General features: G+C 36.3%; 1 protein-coding gene across 2 annotated transcripts in view; it reads left to right on the top strand.

The window, feature by feature from the left end:
* TMEM131 (transmembrane protein 131) overlaps positions 1-19,960 on the top strand; it is a 197,051-nt gene that overhangs the window by 63,765 nt on the left and 113,326 nt on the right. For both annotated transcript variants that reach the window (XM_012786961.3, XM_012786962.3), the window contains exons 3-4: positions 5,886-5,926; positions 15,561-15,629. In XM_012786961.3, coding sequence (XP_012642415.1) covers positions 5,886-5,926; positions 15,561-15,629 — 110 coding nt within the window. The remainder of the gene's footprint in view (positions 1-5,885; positions 5,927-15,560; positions 15,630-19,960) is intronic.

Genomic DNA, 19,960 nt, shown 5'->3' with positions numbered 1-19,960 from the left:
CTGTTGACATTTCCACATTATTTTGTATTAAGTGTTTATAGTTGGGTTTTAATCCTTTTTGTCTTTTTTAAAGAGACAGGTTTATCTTATTTAGTCTTATATAGATAGATGTGTTTAATCTTTTCCATCTAATTTTTATACTTTCATATTTGGGGTTTTTTAAAATTTTTAATCTCTTGATACAGGAACTCAGTTTTCAAATATGTTTTAAAGATATGTTTAAGCCTTTATTTCTCAAATTACTTTAGAAGTACAATGATCTCTTGTGATCTTCCTTCTTTCTCTCAACATTTAGGGTTCTTTTGGCATGTTCTGATATTTTTATTCTTATTTATTATAGATAAATGATTATTTTTCTGTTTTGTATCTTACAATTCAAAAACAACACTTGTTTTCTGATTTTCTAACCTTATTTCCACAGTTCCTTTACATTGAGTATCTGCTTGTCTTTCACAAGACAGCTAGCTTCCTTATTTGTGATGCTTCATCATGAGTAATTTCATTGGCCAGATCCTGTTTTCATGTGGATTTTTCCCCTCAAGAAATGCACATGGGTGATATACTTCTGAGTTTCTTTTCTGTCCACTTTACATGGGAATTACAGCTTCTCATGTTCTAGAATTCTTATATCACACCCTTTGTTGATGTATAAATGACATAGTGAACTGCACGTGTTCCAATTGTACAATTAGAAAAGTTTGACATATTTATATATCTGTGAAAACATCACTACAATCAAGATAAGGAACATATTTATCAACCCCAAAAGTCTACTTGTGCCCCTTGGTAATCCTTTCACCCTCTTACTCTTTGTCTTTAGGCAGCCACTTGTCTGCTTTCTGTCACTATTGGTTAGTTTACATTTTAAAACATTTTATATAAATGGAATCATCCAGAATGTCCTTTTTGAGCATCTGGATTCTTTCACCCAGCATGATTATTTTGAGATTCATCCATGTTGTGTTTATCAATAGCTTATTCTTTTTATTGCTGACTAGCATTCCAATGTATGGAGGTACCACAATTCACATACCCATTTGCCTGTTGATGGAAGAGGTTGCTCTCATGTTGAGCTATTACAAACAAAGCTACTGTGAACATTCATGCGCAAGTCTTTGTATAGACATATGCTTTTGTTTCTCTTGGGTAGATATCTAGGATTACTCCACTGTGACTCAGTCATATGATAGGTATGTTTAACTTGTAAGAAATTGCTATACTTTTTCTGAAGTAATAGTTGTATTCTGCATTCCCACCAGCAGTATATGAGAGTTCTGGTTGCTCCACATCTTTGCCAACACTTGCCATGGTCATTCCTTTTAATTTTGAACATTAAAATAAGTGTGTAGTATCTCATTGTAGTTTTAATTTGCTTTTCCTTAAAATTGTTGCTGAGCTTCTTTTCATATGCTTGGTTAACATTTGTATAATTGCTCATTTAAAAATACTGGGTTACTTTCTTATTCAGTTTTACAAATTCTTTATATATTCAGGATATAAGTCCTTCATCAGATATGTGATTTGCAAATATTTTCTCTCAGTATGTGATTTGCCTTTTCATTTTTATTATGGAGTCTTTTGGTGAACATATGTTTTAAGTTTTGTTGAAGTCTATTCTGTCAATTTTTTCTTTATGGTATTTTTGTTCATGAAATCTTATCTATGCCACAGTTGCAAAGGTAGTCTCCTATATTTTCTTATTGAAGCTTTAGAATTTTTAGTTTTTATGCTTAAAACTATGACATGTCTGAAATTTGAGTACATGGTTAGAAGGATAAAGGGTCATTTTCTCCTGACATAGGTTTGTTCAGTGTCTTAATCAATTTTCTGTTGTTATAACAGATTACCACAGACTGGGTGATTTATAAACGAGTCTTTTTAGCTCATGTTTTGAAGTCTGGGAAACCTAGGAGTATGGATTTGGCATCTGGTGAGGGCCTTTTTGCTGTGTCACAACATGATAGAGGGCATCAGATGGTCAAAGTGCAAGAGCAAGAGAGGCAGAGAGAGCTTGCTTTTATAACAAAACCACTCCCACAATAACAGCATCAGTCCATTCATGAAGGCAGAGCTGATATCAGACCACCCATGAGGGCAGAGGGATTAAGTTTCCAAAACGTGAGCTTTGTGGGGGGACCTATCCAAACCGTAGCATCTGGTTTTTCCAGCACCATTTGTTGAAAAGGCATATTTCTCTACCTAATTGGATCGATGCCTTTGTTGAGAATCAAGTGACTGTATGCATGTGGGACTTTCTCCAGTTCCCATTGATCTGTCTTTAAGTCAATACCACACTGTCTTGATTACTGTAGCTTTTAAAAATCGTGGTAAAATGTACATAAGATAGAAATTACCATTTTAACCAGTTTTAAGCATACAGTCCAATGATATTAAATACATTCATATTGTTGTGTAACTATCAGCAACATCCAGCTCTAGAACTTTTTTCATCTCCCCAAAGTGACACTCTAAACAATAATTCCCCATTCCTTCCTTCCTTCCCTGCCAACCACCATTCTATTAGGTTATTAAATATGAAATGTCCCGTTTTGAATCAAAAGTTTAGTTTATTATCTCTCAAACAAGAAGCTGTACAACTAATCAAAGTGTGCACCTAAACTGTTGACACAGTTTTGCCATCTTAATGGTAGCTTGCTTATGCCAGCAGTAAAGAAGCCTGAAGAGAGAGTGGTGATGAAGTCGCAAAAGGTGCTTTCCACAGCTTGCTGAGAATTGAATATTTTTTCTTTTAAGAAGTGTCCAAAGCCTGAAAGAAATGGTAGTCAGTTGGTGCAAGGTCTAGTGAATATAGTGGATGACAGAAAGTTTCTAAGTCCAGCTGCCATAGTTTGAGCAGTTTCAGCATTGCTTGTGCGACATGTGGTCGAGTGATGTCTTGCAAGAGAATTGGCCCTGTCTCTGTTGAATAATCTCAACTGCTTAATCACAAGCATTCTCTTCATTGCAACCACTTGGTTGCAGTAGACATCCACTGTAATTGATTGACCAAGTTTTGTGAAGCCATAGTGGATAATACCAGCATTGGACCACCAAACAGATAGCATTAGCTTTTTTTGATGAATATTTGGTTTTGAACTGTGTTCCGGCACGTCATCTTTATCTGACTGTTGTGACATACACTTGAGATTGCCAAAAAGAATCCATTTTTCATCCCGCATAACAATATGACGTAGAAATGGTTTGCTTTTATGTCGTGATAGCAAAGAAAGGCAAGCTTCCAGACAAGTTCTCTTCTGGCACTCACTTAATTCATGCAGCACCCATGTATCCAGCTTCTTTACCTTGCCCAGTTGTTTCAAATGGTCCAATATTGTTAGAATAGTAATATCAAACCTTGCTGCTAATTCACGTGTAGGTTGAGATGGATTCACTTCCAGTACAGCTTTCAACTCATCATTATCCACCTTGCTCTCAGGTCAGCCACATGGCTGATTTTCAAGATTAAAATTACCAGAATGGAACTTCTCAAACTATCAATATATTGTGTATTCATTAACCACATTCTTCCCAAACACTTGATATTTTGAGCTGTCTGTGCTGCATTGGTTCCACAACAGAACTCATATTTGAAAATAACATGCATTTTTGAGTTAGCCATGGTTTCATAGACATTGCTCTAAAAAAAAACTTCACGGTGTGCGTTTGAAAGACTGAGGCTTGAGACTGTACCTTTCACCATAAACACAAAACAAGAGTGTCAAAGTGAAATGTTATAGATACCAACTATCAAACTTAGTACTTAAGGAAATTGGACATTTCATACTTTAACAACCTAATTCTATCTCATATGAATTTGACAATTCTAGATTCCTCATATGTAGCATTATTATATACAGTATTTGTCTTTTTGTGACTTATTTCACTTAATGTAAATAAGTGCAGAGGTAGTCTTCAAGGTTCATCCATTATTGTGGCATGTGTCAGAATTTCTTTCCTTTGTAATGCCGAATACTCTTCTATTATGTATCTATAAGTCACATTTTGTTTATCCATTCATCTGTCAGTGACTTCTTGGGTTGCTTCCACTCTTTAACTGTTGTGAATAATACTGCTGTGAACTTGGATTTGTACAGTATCTGAGTCCCTCTTTTCAATTCGTTTGGGTATATACCCAGAAATGGGATTGCTGGCTCATGTAGAAATTCTGTGTTTAATTTTTTGAGGAACCACCGTACTGTTATCCATAGTGGCTACAACAATGTACATTCCCACCAGCAATGCACAATGATTCCTATTTCTCCACATCCTTAGAAATACTTCCTTTTTTTTTTTTTTTTAACTAATAGCCATCCTAATGAGTATGAAGCAGTATCGTTGTGGTGTTAATTTTGCATTTCTCTAATGATTTAGCAATGTCAAGCATCTTTGCATGTGCATACTGGCCATTTATATATCTCTTTTGGAGAAATATCTAATTTTGATTTCTTTGCCCATTTTTTAATCAAAATGTTTTTTGTTGAGTTATAGGAGTTCATTATGTGTTCTGGGTATTAATCTCTTATCAGATGTGTGATTTGCAAATATTTTCTTTAATTCTGTGGGGAATAGATATAATTTTCATAGTAAAAAGCTAAAGAGTTCAGTGAATATTCTCAGCCACTCAGACCCAACAATTAACATTTTGCCATATTTACTTTGTACACACATGAAAAAATTATATTGTTGAATCATTTTAAAGAAAATTACAGATACCCTTATACTTCACCTGGTATATACCTTCACAAAATAAGGACATTTTTCCACATCAGCCATATTTTCCTCATATACATTCTCCAAAATACTATTTCAAAATAATATATATTATTGGGAAAACATAATGCTACACTTTGCTTTTTCTAATTATAACATAGCAGCTACCCTGTTGGAATAAGTTCACTGATGGTATTCCTTATAGTGTTGACATTTTCTCACACATCATTAAGAACTTCATTTCCTTCATCACCTGAACTACAACTATTGCCTCCCAACTTTTCCTTTCTCTCTGGTCCTCCTCTGATCCATCTTATATACTATAGCCAGAATGATATCTTTAAAACTTAAAGCAGACTGTGTCTGTCTCTCTCTTACTCGTTCAGGACCCCTTGCATTGCATTTGAGTCCAAACCTCTTACCATGGCTTCTGACAGGGCACAGTATTATCTGGCCCCTGCCAAGCCCACCAGCCTTCTCTCTAAGCTCTAGCCAGATAGAATTGCCATCTGTTTCTTGAACATACCAAGCTTTTTCCTCTATGAGCCTTTCCTGTGCTGTTTTCTCTCACCACCACCCATCCCACTTCCACAAGACTTTTTTTTGTCCGTCTGGTGTTTATGTAAAGGTTATCTCTTCAGACATGCCTTTCCTCATGATGTAAATACATCATCTATTCCCTTTCATAGTGCCTTTCCAATATCTTTATAGTCATTTTTCAATGTATAAATACATATTTTTAAATTACTGTCTTTCCTCCTCTTGCCTCCCCTCCAACACACATATCCCCACTGTACCTTGAGCTCCATGGTGGCAGGAACTGTTGTACTCCAGTTGGCACACACTTGGTAAGAGGTGAACAGTGAGAAGCATGGTAGCCCCTTTACAAAGTGATAGTAAAAGGGGCTATTCTTATAGGATGTATTGGCTTGACAAACTTAAATCAATCACATTACTTTGCATTGCTTCCATGTGTGTTTATAATTTGATCCAAATTATTCTCTCATTTGAATTACATAATGTGACAAGTCATGTCATATGATTTTGGAATTAGGTTTAACCTGAAAATCCAAGATCAAAATTGAAACTACAGTAAAATATTTTATATATTTCATGTATCTGTAGTATAAAAGTGTGGTTTCATTATTTTCATCCTTATTTTCTTCCTCTTACAGACTGAGACAACACTTGGACTTAGTTCATATCAACAGAAAAGGTAAGCTGTGTATGTTTAGTATGTACTAACATACTTTCACTTCTTTTGGGGTATTCCTATCATTCTCCTTTTCTCCACCTACTCTTTTTGGTAAAGAGGGAATAGCAAATTATAAATCACGTTCTATTGTGTATTTCTAAGTATTGTGTGTGGAAAACCAGGTTTAAATCTGAATTTGTTTGTCATGCAATTATTATGTAGCATGCCTCACATAATGAAGGGCTTTTGCTCAGAACTGAAACTCCCCTTGCTTTGTAAGGGGTCCAACTTTGTACTCTTCAGTGACTTCTCTTGTGGCCATACCTGCCTTTTATGGACTGACCATTGCTGCCCTTAGGAGAGATCTGTCTAAGGACCCTGGAGGAGGAACTCAGAGCCATGAAACCCAGTGTTATGACTCAAAGAGACCCCTTTTAAATACAGCTCCCCTGTTATAGAAGAGAAGTTGTTTTACTTCAGGTATTAGGAAAATACATACATGCATGTCAATTTGAAGACACCTTCCCTGCCTCCCCATCCTCAAATTCTTTGGTTTTTTTGGACCTTCTCACACCTTTAAAGAGATGATATAGAAAGAAGATTCTGGCCTGATTGTCTTTCCATATCTGGTGAAAGCCTGCTCCTGGTACCAAAAGGGGAATGAAAGCTTTCTTTGAATTAGATAACCAGTCGCCCCAGCAACTATTTCATGTTCACCACTAGGGAGCCATAAATTTAAAGATGTTTTTTCTGTAGGCTTGACATAACAATATAATTGCACTTCCTATTTGCCAGGAACAACTGGTCAACCTCCGAGTACCTGTTATAGTCAGTGCCCTTTAGTAACAGTTGGAAGGGTGTCAGTAGTATCAGTGGTGTTCTCAGATAAGAAGCCCATTTCACCAATTTAAGAACCCATTTATCTTATGTGTTTTTAGGGGTACATTTTATTCTGTCAGTGTATTCTTGAAATGAGAACAAAGCTCATTTATCTTTAAAAAATATCAATAAATTATCTAATGAAATCAAACACTTACCTACCAAAGTGGTTGTAGCAACAGAAGACTCCCTGCCTTTGCTGTCATCACTGCAGTTCCCATTTGCATTTAGCTGGAGTAGGAAAGCATTTCCTCTTCACAGGCTTGATGCTTAAAGTGCATCTGTGAATATCCTAGACTAGCAAAAATGAAGACTGCATCCACAAAGAATTTTGTTTTCAAGTATCAAATATTCTGATTAAGAGTAGGACAATTAAACCTTTACTTCTTACTTTGTAAATATAATAATGAAAATCCTTCAGTATTCACTAATGTTGCTTTTTTTACTCTTTCATATCCACAGTAATATGGCCCTTCTTCCCCATTGCTCTTTCGCCCTAATGTTATATGCTCAATTGGGACCTGCCCAAATATTTTTGGCACCAGGGTGGGTTGTCCAGGCCACTACGAGTCTAGCCTGATCCCTCCTTGGCTGGACCATCCAAGAACCCTACAATTCTGTGACATGTTTAGAGCCAAAGTAGTGGAGAGAAAAAGCACACCTCTTATCATATTCTTCTTCCTTGATCCTTTATTCTAGCAGTTAGGAGATTAGCTATAGAATCATGCTGCACTACATTTAAGAAAATGATTTTTTTCCATGATCAAAATTTGAACTTTAAGTATTTTCCTGGTATAATGAAGAATTTACATTAATACATAATTATATTCTCATCTCATGTTCTGCTTATTATCTACATCAGTCTAACAAACTACCCAAAACTTAGTGGCATAAAACAGCCATTTTATTGCGCTCTCAGTCTCTGTGTGTCAAGATTTCAGGCAGGGCACAGAGAAGACAGCTGGTCTCTGCTCTGTGGATGATCGGGGCCTCTGCTGGAGAGACTCCAGAGCTGGAATGACTTGATGGCCTGGAGCTGGAGACATGTTCACTCACGTGTTGATGCTAGCTTATTAGCTGGGACCTCAACTATCACCTAGAATGCGTATATTTGGGCCTCTTTCTGTAGTCTTTTCATATGGGATTGTTTGTTTGGGATTGTTTGGGCTTCCTGACAGAATGACAACTGTACTCTTAAGAGTGAATGTCTCAAAGAAAACCAGCAGAAAGTTTATCACCTTTTATGACCTGCTCCTGGAAGTCATAGTGTTATTCCTATTATATACTGTCAGTCAACCAGCTACTTAGGTTGGCCATATTCAAGGTGGGAGTGAGGGGAAATAGACCCTCACCTATTGATGGCGAGAGTATCAAAGGATTTAGGATTTGTAGACACAATTTATAACCATCACATTTCACTTGGTGTGTGTGTGTGTGTTTGCGTGCGCGTGCATGGCCAAGACCATGAATTGGATAAACATTTGGTTGAAATTGGTATGCCATTTGGGAATGGGACTGGCTTGAGCACTAAAATGTGATAATTAGCCCAGGCTACTATAACAAAATGCCATGTAGCTGGTAACTTAAACAACAGACATGTATTTCTCAGAGTTCTGTAGGCTCAGATGTCTAAGATCAAGGTCTTATGGTCATGAGCCTTGCACACTGTTTTGATGATAAAAGAGTAAGACACCATGTGGAGCATACACATGTACCTCAGGTATCTTGACACCCCCTACAATTAAACTCTGAGGCTTACAGTGTCTGATTATAATGTCCTTCTTCAAATGTTTTGTTATCTTCCCCAAAGCAGATTACATTTTGTTACTTTCATTAACACCTATGCTTTATGACCTCATTAGAAGTGGTATCACTGTCCTCTAGAACTATTCTGATGGGTTTAGCAGCCAGAGAACATTGGCAGATCTCATTTTTGTAGGCTCTGTGCTGCAGAGGTTTATCTTGAGTGGGGCTTGTACTAGCCAGCTGGTGCCTGTTCCCTCAGAGGGAATTTAATACATTTATTGTATGTGTTCAGTGATTTAAAGGAAAATATGAACATAATAAAGGAAAATGGACAGTATAAAAAAAACCAAAATGAAACCTCAAGAGTTCAAAAATATAGTTTTTGAAATGGGTAGTATTAACAACAACTTAGACACTGCAAAAGAAAAGCTCAGTTGAGTTTGAAGACATAGTGACAGAAGTAATTCAATGTGAAGCGCAGGGAGAAAGTTAACTAGAATAAGACTAAACTCTTGGTGACTTCTGGCTTAATAGCCATCAGTCTAACACATGTATAATTGAGTTCCTAGAAATTGGAGGGGAGCAGCTGTCAAAGAACTATAATAAACCTAAAGCAAGAATAACATAAAGAAAATCACACTAAGCCACATAATATTCAAATTGCTTAAAACCAGTGATAAATAGAAAAACAGCCAGGGAAGAAAACTACGTTTCTACAAAAGTTGAGAATGACTGCTGGTCATTCTCAAAGACAAATGCAAACCAAAAACCAATGAAAATGACATCTTTAAAGTACCAAAAGGAAAAATTGCTTAATACACTACATCCAGCAGAAATATTCTTCAACAATAAAGATATTTCCAGAGAAAGCTGAGAAAATTTATGGCTAGCATGCTGGCACTTTAAGAAATGTTAAAGGCTAAAAGTTAAACTGTTTTAGGTGAAAACACAGATCAAACAAGAGAATGAAGACCACCAAAAAAGTAAAAATATGTGAGTAAATATAAAAAAGACTTTAACATTAATTGACTTTAAAAAATAAAAATGGTTATAATGTTTTATGGAATTTATAACATGTACATTATGTGTCTGATAACAGTACCACGAAGGACAGGAGGGGTGGATATAAAAATCGAATTGTAAGGTTCTTACATTATATGTAAAGTGGCATAATATTATTTGAAGTTAGACCATGGCGAGATGAAATAAACCCTAGAGGAAACATTAAAATCATTAAATAAAAAAAAAACAGGCTGGGCGCGGTGGCTCACGCCTGTAATCCTAGCACTCTGGGAGGCCGAGGCGGGCGGATTGCTCGAGGTTGGGAGTTCGAAACCATCCTGAGCGAGACTCCTTCTCTACTAAAAATAGAAAGAAATTAATTGACCAACTAAAAATATATATACAAAAAATTAGCCGGGCATGGTGGTGCATGCCTGTAGTCCCAGCTACTTGGGAGGCTGAGGCAGGAGGATTGCTTGAGCCCAGGAGTTTGAGGTTGCTGTGAGCTAGGCTGATGCCACGGCACTCACTCTGGCCAGGGCAACAAAAGTGAGACTCTGTCTCAAAAAAAAAAAACAAAAACAAACAAACAAAAAAAAAAAACAGAACAAAGAGATATATACTAATAAATTAGTCATAGAGATAAAATGAAACACTGAATGAAAATTCAGTTGATTCTTAAGAAGGCACAAAGAGAACAAAAGGGATAAAAAGGAGATAGGAAAAATAGAAAACATGGCAAGATGGTAGGTTTAACTGCAACCATGTTAAAAAAACTACAATAAATGATTTCAACATTGGTTGTCAGACTATATTTTAAAGCAGAATTCAAACATATTTCATCTACAAGAAATATACTTTATTTTTAAATTTATATTTAATATTTTTATCTTTTGTTTTAAAATAGTTTTAGTTTAATGAAAAGATACAAAAATAGTACAAAGAATTCACATATTCCCTTGACCCAGATTCCCAATTTGTTATCGCTTTTCCACATTCATTTTAATATTTATAATCTCCTTTTCCAACTTTTCCTTTCCCCTTCCTCCCCTTATTCACCCCATATATATTTATATGTAATTTTTCTGAATTGTTTAGGAATCCTTTGTAGATATGATGCTCTTTTATCCCTAAATGCTTCAATGTATAGTTTTTATAAACGTGAACATAGTTTTACATATCACCATGTAATTACAAAATCAAGAAATTAACACTGTTTCATACTGTTATTTAATCTATAGACCTCATTTGAATTTTGTCAATTGTCTCATTAATGTCTTTTGTTTACAAAAGGGAAGAAATTTTTGGTCCAGAGCTCAAGCCCTCATATTTAATTTTCATTTTTCTTTAGTCTCTAATGTGGAATGATTGATTTGTCTTTCTTTTGTAACTGACATTTTTAAAGAATAGAGGCTATTTATTTTGTAGAATACCTCAGTTTGGGTTTTTTGATATTTCCTCATTATTAGTTAGATTGTGCATTTTTGGCAGGATTATTGCTGAAGTTTGTGTCCTTAGTGCCATCCTATCAGAAAGCACATTATGTCTGTTTGTTCTATTTTTCTCTTGTAATTCTGAAGAGAAGTACTTTGTATCCTGCAGAGAAGTACTTTGAGACTATGTAAATATACAAAGAAAATGAAATCAGTATGTCAAAGCTGCAGGCCCATGTGATTTACCTGGTACATTCAATCAGACACCTAATGAACAAATAGTCTTACACAAAACTTTTCAGCAGAGAGAGAGAAGGAAGGCATCCTTCCTAATACGTTTCTATGAGGTGACCATTGCAGGGATTATAAGAGAACTAGAGACCACATCTCTTTGAACATATATCCAGAAATTCCTAACAAAATATTTGTAAATTGAATTCAGAAATATATTAATAGAAATAATACATCTTGACCAAAAGGAGTTTATCCTAGGAATGCAAGATTGACTAACATTTGAAAAATCAATCAATATACTTATTAAAATAAAGAAAAAATGTAATTATTTGAATAGATGTAGAAAAAGCATGTGACAGAATTCAGCATTTATTCATGATTTAAAATGTTCAGCAAACTGGGAATAGAAAAGAATTTCTCCAACCTAATAAAGAGTATTTATGGAAAAAATGACAGCTAACATGGTATTGGTGGTGAAAGGTTGAATGCTTTCTTTCTAAGATTGGGAGAGTAGCAAGGATGTCCATTTTCATGACTTCCATTAAATATTGTACTGGATGTGCTAATCATTACATTAAGGCAAAAAACAAGAAAGATGTTTCAGATTGGAATGGAAGAAGAAAAAGGATTTTGTCTACAAACAGCATTATTGGGTACATAGAAAGTCCTAAGAAAAACATCAAAAAAGCTATGAGAACTAATAATTAAGCAAGATTAAAGGATATGTAGTCCGTGATCAGAAATAACTTTGATTGTTTTATAACAAGTGCGTATGTTATAGAGAAATGCCATTTACATTAGCATCGAAAAGTATTGCATTCTTTATAATAAATTTACCAAAACAGTTTTGGGACTTGGACACTGAAAACTGTAACATATTAGAACAGTTAAAAGACTGCTGGGCTTGGCTCGGTGGCTCACACCTGTAATCCTGGCACTCTGGGAGGCCGAGGCGGGAGGATCGCTCAAGGTCAGGAGTTTGAAACTAGCCTGAGCAAGAGCAAGATCCTGTCTCTACTAAAAATAGAAATTAATTGGCCAACTAAAAATATATAGGAAAGATTAGCTGGGCATGATGGCGCATGCCTGTAGTTCCAGCTACTCGGGAGGCTGAAGCAGAAGGATTGCTTGAGCCCAGGAGTTTGAGGTTGCTGTGAGTTAGGCTGATGCCACAGCACTGTAGCCCAGGCAACAAAGTAAGACTCTGTCTCAAAAAAAAAAGACTGCTAATATTGAAAAGATTCTGTGTTCATAGATTGGAAAATTGTGAAGATGTTAATTCTCCATAGGTGGATTTTAGATTAAGTGCAGTTCCAAATAAAATTTCAACAATTTTATCGAAATTGACAAGCTAATTTTCAAATTTATTTGGAAATGTTAAGTACCTAGAATAGCCCAAATTTAAAAAAAAAAAAAAAGAACCAAATTGGAAGACTTAAATTACCTGTTTCAAAGATCGTTTGAAACTTTTTGATCTCATGTGCCAAGATAATTCAACAGCACAAGAATATTTTTTTTCCATAAATGACACTAGGCCTACTGAATATATACATAGAAACAAAAAATGAACTTTAACCCTTAACTTGTGCCCTACACCAAAATTAACTTAAAATGAATAATAAATAGGCCTATATGTAAAACCTAAAGGTTATAAAAGTTTGAGTAAAATTAATCTTTCAATAAAAATATTTGCAACCTGGTCAAACTTTTCTTATGACACAAAAAACACATTCCATAAAAGAAAAAAAATGATAGTTTTGATTTCATCAAAATTAAAACTTCTCTTCAAATGACACCATTACTTAGGAAAAGGTAAATAAGGGACAGGACGAAAATGTTTGGAGTACATGTATTTGAGAAAGGACACTCATTTAGAACATACAGAGAACTCTCACAATTCAATAGAAAGGCAGACATCCCAGTTGAAAAACTTAAATATTTCTGAAAAGAAGATATCTAATTGGATAATAAGTAAATGGAAAGATGTTCAACATTAGTCATTAGGAAAGTGTACATTAAAACTAAAATTTATTTATGGGAGAATATATATTATAGAATTGTTACTTGCAGATGATTCATGTATAGTGATTATCCAAAACAGATATCTACAATATTTTGTTATACATAGAATTTAATCCATACTCTAAAGGAGATCTGGCTCTTGTGCCTCTGACCTTAGCTTCTGTCTCCTCCTACAACTTGGCTGCACTCTGGGCACTTCAGCTTTCTTGTTCCTCAACTTGCCAGGTATATTCCTACTTTCTTCTCCCAGATCACCATTCATGTCTTGCTTGGTTCCATTGTGGCTCCTCAGAGAGCATTTCTTTGTTCTAACCACAGCCCCCACTGTGTTTTATTTGTGTTTACATCACGTATCATCACAATCCTACTTTTGTTTACCCCCTAGGGTGTTAGTGCCATGAGAGCAGGCACTTTGCTTTGTTCCCTACTGTAGCCCTAGCCACTAAGCAGTACCTGGCACACAGTACCCATTCATACATTTGTAATGAAAAGGTGGGGTATATACTTTTTGATCCTCCCTGTAACTTTGGACATTTCCATTTGCAACATGCAGAATAGACTCTTAGCTCTGTGAAACAAACTGTATCTTAATCTCCTTTCTCTCCAGCATTTAACACATTCCATGTTTATATATATGAATTAATGACTTGTACAATTATATGTCATACTTTATTTTTCCTTGATTTGATTAAGGTTTTATATAAGTTTGAATTTCACACTATTAAAACTTATGAGCTTAGTTAGCTACATCTCTTGTCTTAAAGGAGCCAAAAGAATGGCATTGTTACACCTTATGAAGGGCAGAAAACAGGAAGGAATAGATTCTGTACCTCTTTTGCTACATGTGACAATGATGTTGCAAGGAATTGTGGCTTCTTGTCTCAGTGTCTTCAGTTTTGTACTTTAGGAAAGTATAATCTTACATTTGGTGTTTTCTTTCTGTTTTGTGTTTGTCACTTTTCTGTTCAACATATGCAGAGGGGTTATCATGAGCAGTATAGAGGAATCTGAATTGATAGGGCTGAAAAACATGTTTGGACTTCATTACTTTCACCTCAATTATTCTACTACTCAGACTATTTAATCTTTATAGAATTGAATTAAAGCTAAATTTCCTACATATTGTGAATGTTATTGTCTACTTCTAATATATTTCCTGTGTCTCCTGAATGAAATTACTGTGTCATTTGGAAGCTTGTGTTCTCGTGAACTCCAGTGGTGATGAGAATAAAGTAGTCTCACAGAACAGGTTTTGCTTTTACATCATTTCTTTAAAAGATCAAAATATACTATTTTGAAATTTTAGTAGCTGACTTAATTTGTGACCACTTCAGTTTATAAAGAGATGACTTTAGGTATGTAAGCTACCACCCATGCCCTCCCCCCTTCCCCTCTCCCGAAGATCACTTATCCTTTACATCATCATCATTGTTAGGTCACAGTGAAATCTGAGGTTTGCTATTCAGAAATCTTTTTTATTGAGAAGTTCTGGTATTAAGTGGAATAATTAGAAATGATACTCAAATATTTAGGCCAAGACATCATGGATCAGTGTATTCTAAACTCTCACATGAAATAGATACTTCAGTTCTTAGAAATTTCTATCCCAAATTCATTTTTGTTTAGTCTTTCACCACTTAAGTTATAATGTGATGGTGATTTTTGTCTCTATGTATTTTCTGCCAAGTATGTGTAGTTAAATTAACTCTATTATTCACTATACTTGTATCAAAAAATCCAGGTGGCTGGGCATGGTGGCTCATACATGTAATCCTAGCATTCTGGGAGGCTGAGTTGGGAGTATAGTTTGAGCTCAGGAATTTGAGACCAACCTGAGCAAGAGTGAGACCCCATCTCTACTAAAAATAGAAAAAATTAGCTGGTCATGGTGGTGCGTGCCTATAATCCCCGCTATTCGGGAGGGTGAAGCAGGAAGATCACTTGGGCCCAGGAGTTTGAGGTTGCCATGAACTAGGCTGACACCACAGCACTCCTCCAGACAACAGCATGAGACTGTCTAAAAAAAAAAAAAAAAAAATTCAGGGGAACATATTAAAGTATCTTGCTACTGATATGTCAGCCAAATACATTTCAATAGTCTATGTGAGCATTTTTTGTTTTCACGTACCTTTGAATAGGACAAATACTCCCACCTTTACTTTTCATTTTTTAAAACACACATTTATTGATTTTCTCTAATTGAAAAAATATTTCTAATAGAACATTAGACTCTATTTTTCTTAAAAATACTTTTTTGTGACAAAAGTCACATATCTAACTACATTTGGGGATATAAATATTTTGAAGAATTACTTATGTCATTTTCTTTCTATTTACAGTATATCTCTATATCGGGGTAATTGCAGGCCCATACGATTTGAGCCACCAATGCTGGATTTCCATGAACAGTAAGTTTAAAATTTTTGGACTATATTTTTGCATTAAATTATTATATGTATTTTATATGCATTTGTATTACCTTTTGCCTCTGTTATATCTGTACATGTTCAAGTCATCAGGAAAACAAATGATGATGAATACAGTTTGAAAATAGCAAGTATCAGGAGTCTAACATATAATAGTCACTTTTAAAGTTTGAAAAATACCCACATGTTGCAGTCATTTGTTCAGAGGATCTTATCTTTGGAAGCAGCATAAAACTTATAGGTTACCTTTTCTGATTAGCACTTCATTTCCATTTTTATTATTGAAACATTTTCTTGTAGATAATGGATATATTATTTGTTTAATGTATATGCTTTTAAAATGCAAGCTTTTATGTATCATCAAATAGTATTATCACCATACCAGAGTGGCAAACAAAAGCAAATGCCACAGATGTGATTCAGCCACAGAATTGCTTCCCCAAACCACACTTCTGACTCACTTTGTACCTAGGATCTCAGATTTTGCACATCTTAAGTACTTGAGGGGAAACAAGTTTTCACCTTATTTGGCTTCAACGCAATTTAGCAGGTGGATGCGGAGAGCATCTTAAATGATGTAACTACTAGAGCAATGCCACTCTGATAAGTTAGCAGAAGAAAATAATTTTAAAAGGGACAAGAGGAAGCTGTATAAACTGACTTGAATTCTTAATAGGAAACACCAAAGTTTTGGCGTTTTGTTTTTAATATATATGTGTATTTGGTAGTATGTTTTACTCAGATGTGATCAGACTATTTGTGCAACTTTGTATCTTACTTTTTCCTCATTAACATAGCATAAATAATTCTCTGTTATAAAATTGTCCTAAATGAAATTTTATGTGCTGCATAGCATACCTGTGAGTTTATTTCATTATTCCCCTGTTTGGGGGCATACAGATTGTTTCTTTTTACTTTCCTTTTTAGGTACTCACTAATAGTGGATGTCTGTGCACAAAGGTTAAAGTTGGTATTTTTAATTTTGAAATAGATAAATAGGTGGGTAGATATTAAACTTTTTTCTTAGACTAGATTTCCAGGAGTAAAATTACTCGGAGGGTCTGAACTTTTTTTAAGGTGTTGATATACATTATCAAATTGCTTACCCTGCTAGAAATATGGTGGTTCTTATTTCACTGCCATCTCATCAGAGTTTAATTGTATCAGATTTTTATATCTATTTTGATTCAACACATGAAAATTATAATTTTTTTAATGCTGTCAAAATTGTATTTAACCATGTTTTACTATAATAAACACATGAAGTTTAAATTATTTATAATCTCAAACCTGGAATAATAAAATATATCAGTTATATAGAACCACGATAGGGTAATTAGCACAAGAATTAAAAGACATCTGGTAGCAAATCTTTTTTGGAGATTACGTGCTTATAGAGATCATGGATTTGGTAGGGGCGGATAAGAGTACAGGGAAAAGTTTGCTGCTTTTTTTTGTACTTCTAGATGTAATCAATATCTGGAAATAAGTAAAATTGACTTGTGTGGTGTTAGCTTTTAAAGACCATAATATTCAGGTAAGAAATAAATCAATATTTTGTCCTATAAAAAAGGTTCCAGTACTGCCATGGTTTGAATATATCCCCAGAGTTGATGTGTTTGAAACGTAATCCCTAATGCAATAGTCTTGAGAGTTGAGACCTTTAAGAGATTAGGTCATGAGGGCTCTGCCCTCATGAATAGATTAATACTATTATCATGAGAGTAGGTTCTTTATGGGTTGGTTCCCTCCCCATCTCTGTCTTACTGTATGATGCCTTCTGCCAGGCTCTGATACAGCAAGAAGGCCCTCACCAGATGCCAGTGCCTTGGTCTTATATTTCTTAGCTTCCAGAACTGTTAAGGAAATAAATTTCTGTTCTTCATAAATTGCCCAGTCTGTAATATTCTGTTATAGCATCATGAAACAGACTAAGAGAGATATAATGTTAAGATTGCAAGAAACATAAAATTGAGTTCTTAATCCAGTCACAGTAATGTATCACCCAGTCTCCTTTCAAATGCAGAACATTTACTAATGATATATGGTCATTCTTTGACCTTTATCAAGAGAGTTCATTTTTTAAAAAAAATAATGACTGTTCTCTCTCCAGTAAAATTCTCTTTAGTTTGTTCTCTTATTCCAGAATGGATCAGAATAGAAACTGATGAACTCCATTCTAAAGTCTATGGCTCAGAGTGATTTATGAGATTTTATCAAAATGCATGAGGGTGGAGGTAGAGGAGATCAGTGTACAACATGAAAACTTTTAGTCTAAAATACTAAGTATTCTAAGTTTGAAAGATTTAGCATTAAGTATTCTCCAGAGATTCAGTTAGAAGTTATATCCAACTGTTTTTCACTTCATTATTTGTTTTTTGAGGGAGTTGTGCAAATTTCATTTTGAGATGAAACTTTCAGGTATACAGAATGCCTGAATTAAGACTAGAAATTTCTGTTGCAAATTATCTCTCAGTCCATTGAATAATGCCCAACCCCTAAAATAGGAGAAATTGGGATACGGTCAAGCAAAATTCTGGATGGGTGATTTTAATGTTTTTTGGATCATAGATCTTTTTAGGAATGGATAAAAGCTGTGGCCCCTCTTCTTTGCTTTCTCCAAATACACACCCACCCACACATAGAGTTATACATACAAATAACATTTTACGAATAGGTTCAGGTATTTCATAGACCTTCTCCTCAAAAGTCCATATCTTGATCCTTCAGAGCTAGTGAAGAATTCCTGTTCTAGGCCACAGGTTGTTAAATCATCACCACAAAACTTACTGGGGTTTTGCTTATACGAACAGTACATGTTCACTGTAGTGAATTTGGAATATATTTACGATAGCTGACTAAAGATGCCTGGTGCTTATCCCTCAACCCCCACAAGAAAGGACCACAGCAACAAATGAACAGCTAAGATTTGACAGGAGTGTTGAAGGGAGAGTGCTAGAGTGCATTGGGAGAGTGGAGAAGCACCTGTGGATTGGAATCTCAGGAGAATAACCTCTGCAGCCTTATTGGATCTGCCTAGAGTCAGGAGAGACTTCCCATTATGGGGAAGATGTAAGCAGAAGATCCTCACCAGCCCCCATTGCCACTGCAAAAACCTACGGTCCCTACTACGGGAGAATCCCATAGTCCTTGCAAACCCTGAGCCCAGTTTGGAGAGCTGCTAGGAATTCACACAGTTGTATTGCCCCAGATTAGGAGCACAAGGAGTGCATGCCCTACATCAGGGGTCCTCAAACTTTTTAAATGGGGGGCCAGTTCACTGTCCCTCAGACCGTTGGAGAGTGCACACTGTGGGCCCAGGATGAGTTGGCTGCTAAGCAGGACAGGCAGCAGCGGCAAAAATACCCAGTGGGCCAGATAAATGTCCTAGGCGGGTGGGATGTGGCCCGCGGGCCATAGTTTGAAGAAACCTGCCCTACACCCTACCCACCCACCCTGAGCTAAACTGCTACAGTACAGTGACCTCATAAGACCAGAGCCACCTCTAGAGTGTGCCCTGCTCTGGGGACCAGTAGCCACTGCATCTCTCCAACACTGGGTCTCCATCTTTATTCCACCAGGCTCATAGTAGGGGCCCAACCTTAGCTGTGAGGAGCCTGGGTCCAAGATTGGCCATGACTCTGATTCTACACCAAAGGGAAACCAGCCCCCTACTACCACCACACTTGTAGCTAGAGGAACAGTCTGGCAGTCCTACCCAAAGTGAACCTGCCCTTGAGCTGGCCAAACTGCTGCATGCCCTCCTTCAAGCAGAAGAGGGCTTCAAGTCCACACGCAGCCAATACACCCCTGGCCAGCAGAATGGCTGTGTGCCACACTCAGGACCTCAGGAGAAACAGCCGTGCAGCATAGGTGGGTAGATATTAAACTTTTTTCTTAGGCCAGAAACATGTCCCTGGCCTTCCCAACAGCCCTACACTGAAAATCAGGGCCTGAGAAGCAATCCTGCAGGTCACCACTGGTGGGCAAGCTCCCAGGAGGGCCAAATAACTGTGAGCCTGTATCCCAACCTGGGAAACAGCCCAAGCCAGCCAAGAAGCCATGTGATTGTATCCCAGGCCTGAGCAATAACACCAGGGAACGCCCCTGGTAGACATGCCCCCCAGGCTGGTTGAGCATCCACATGCCTGTGCTTCTTGCCAGAGTGACAGCCTTATGACCCCAAACTCCAATAAGACAGACCCCAAGTTAAACAACCCACTATGGGCATGCACATGCCTCCGACTTGAGATGCAATCTGGCAAGCCCACCCCTGGGAAAGCTGGACAACCACTACCAGAAACACACTCAGC

Source organism: Microcebus murinus, chromosome 3 (assembly GCF_040939455.1).
Source record: "Microcebus murinus isolate Inina chromosome 3, M.murinus_Inina_mat1.0, whole genome shotgun sequence".
NCBI classification, from domain to species: Eukaryota; Metazoa; Chordata; class Mammalia; order Primates; family Cheirogaleidae; genus Microcebus; species Microcebus murinus.
The sequence above is the reverse complement of the archived record's forward strand: the minus strand, read 5'-3'. Positions and strand labels throughout refer to the sequence as shown.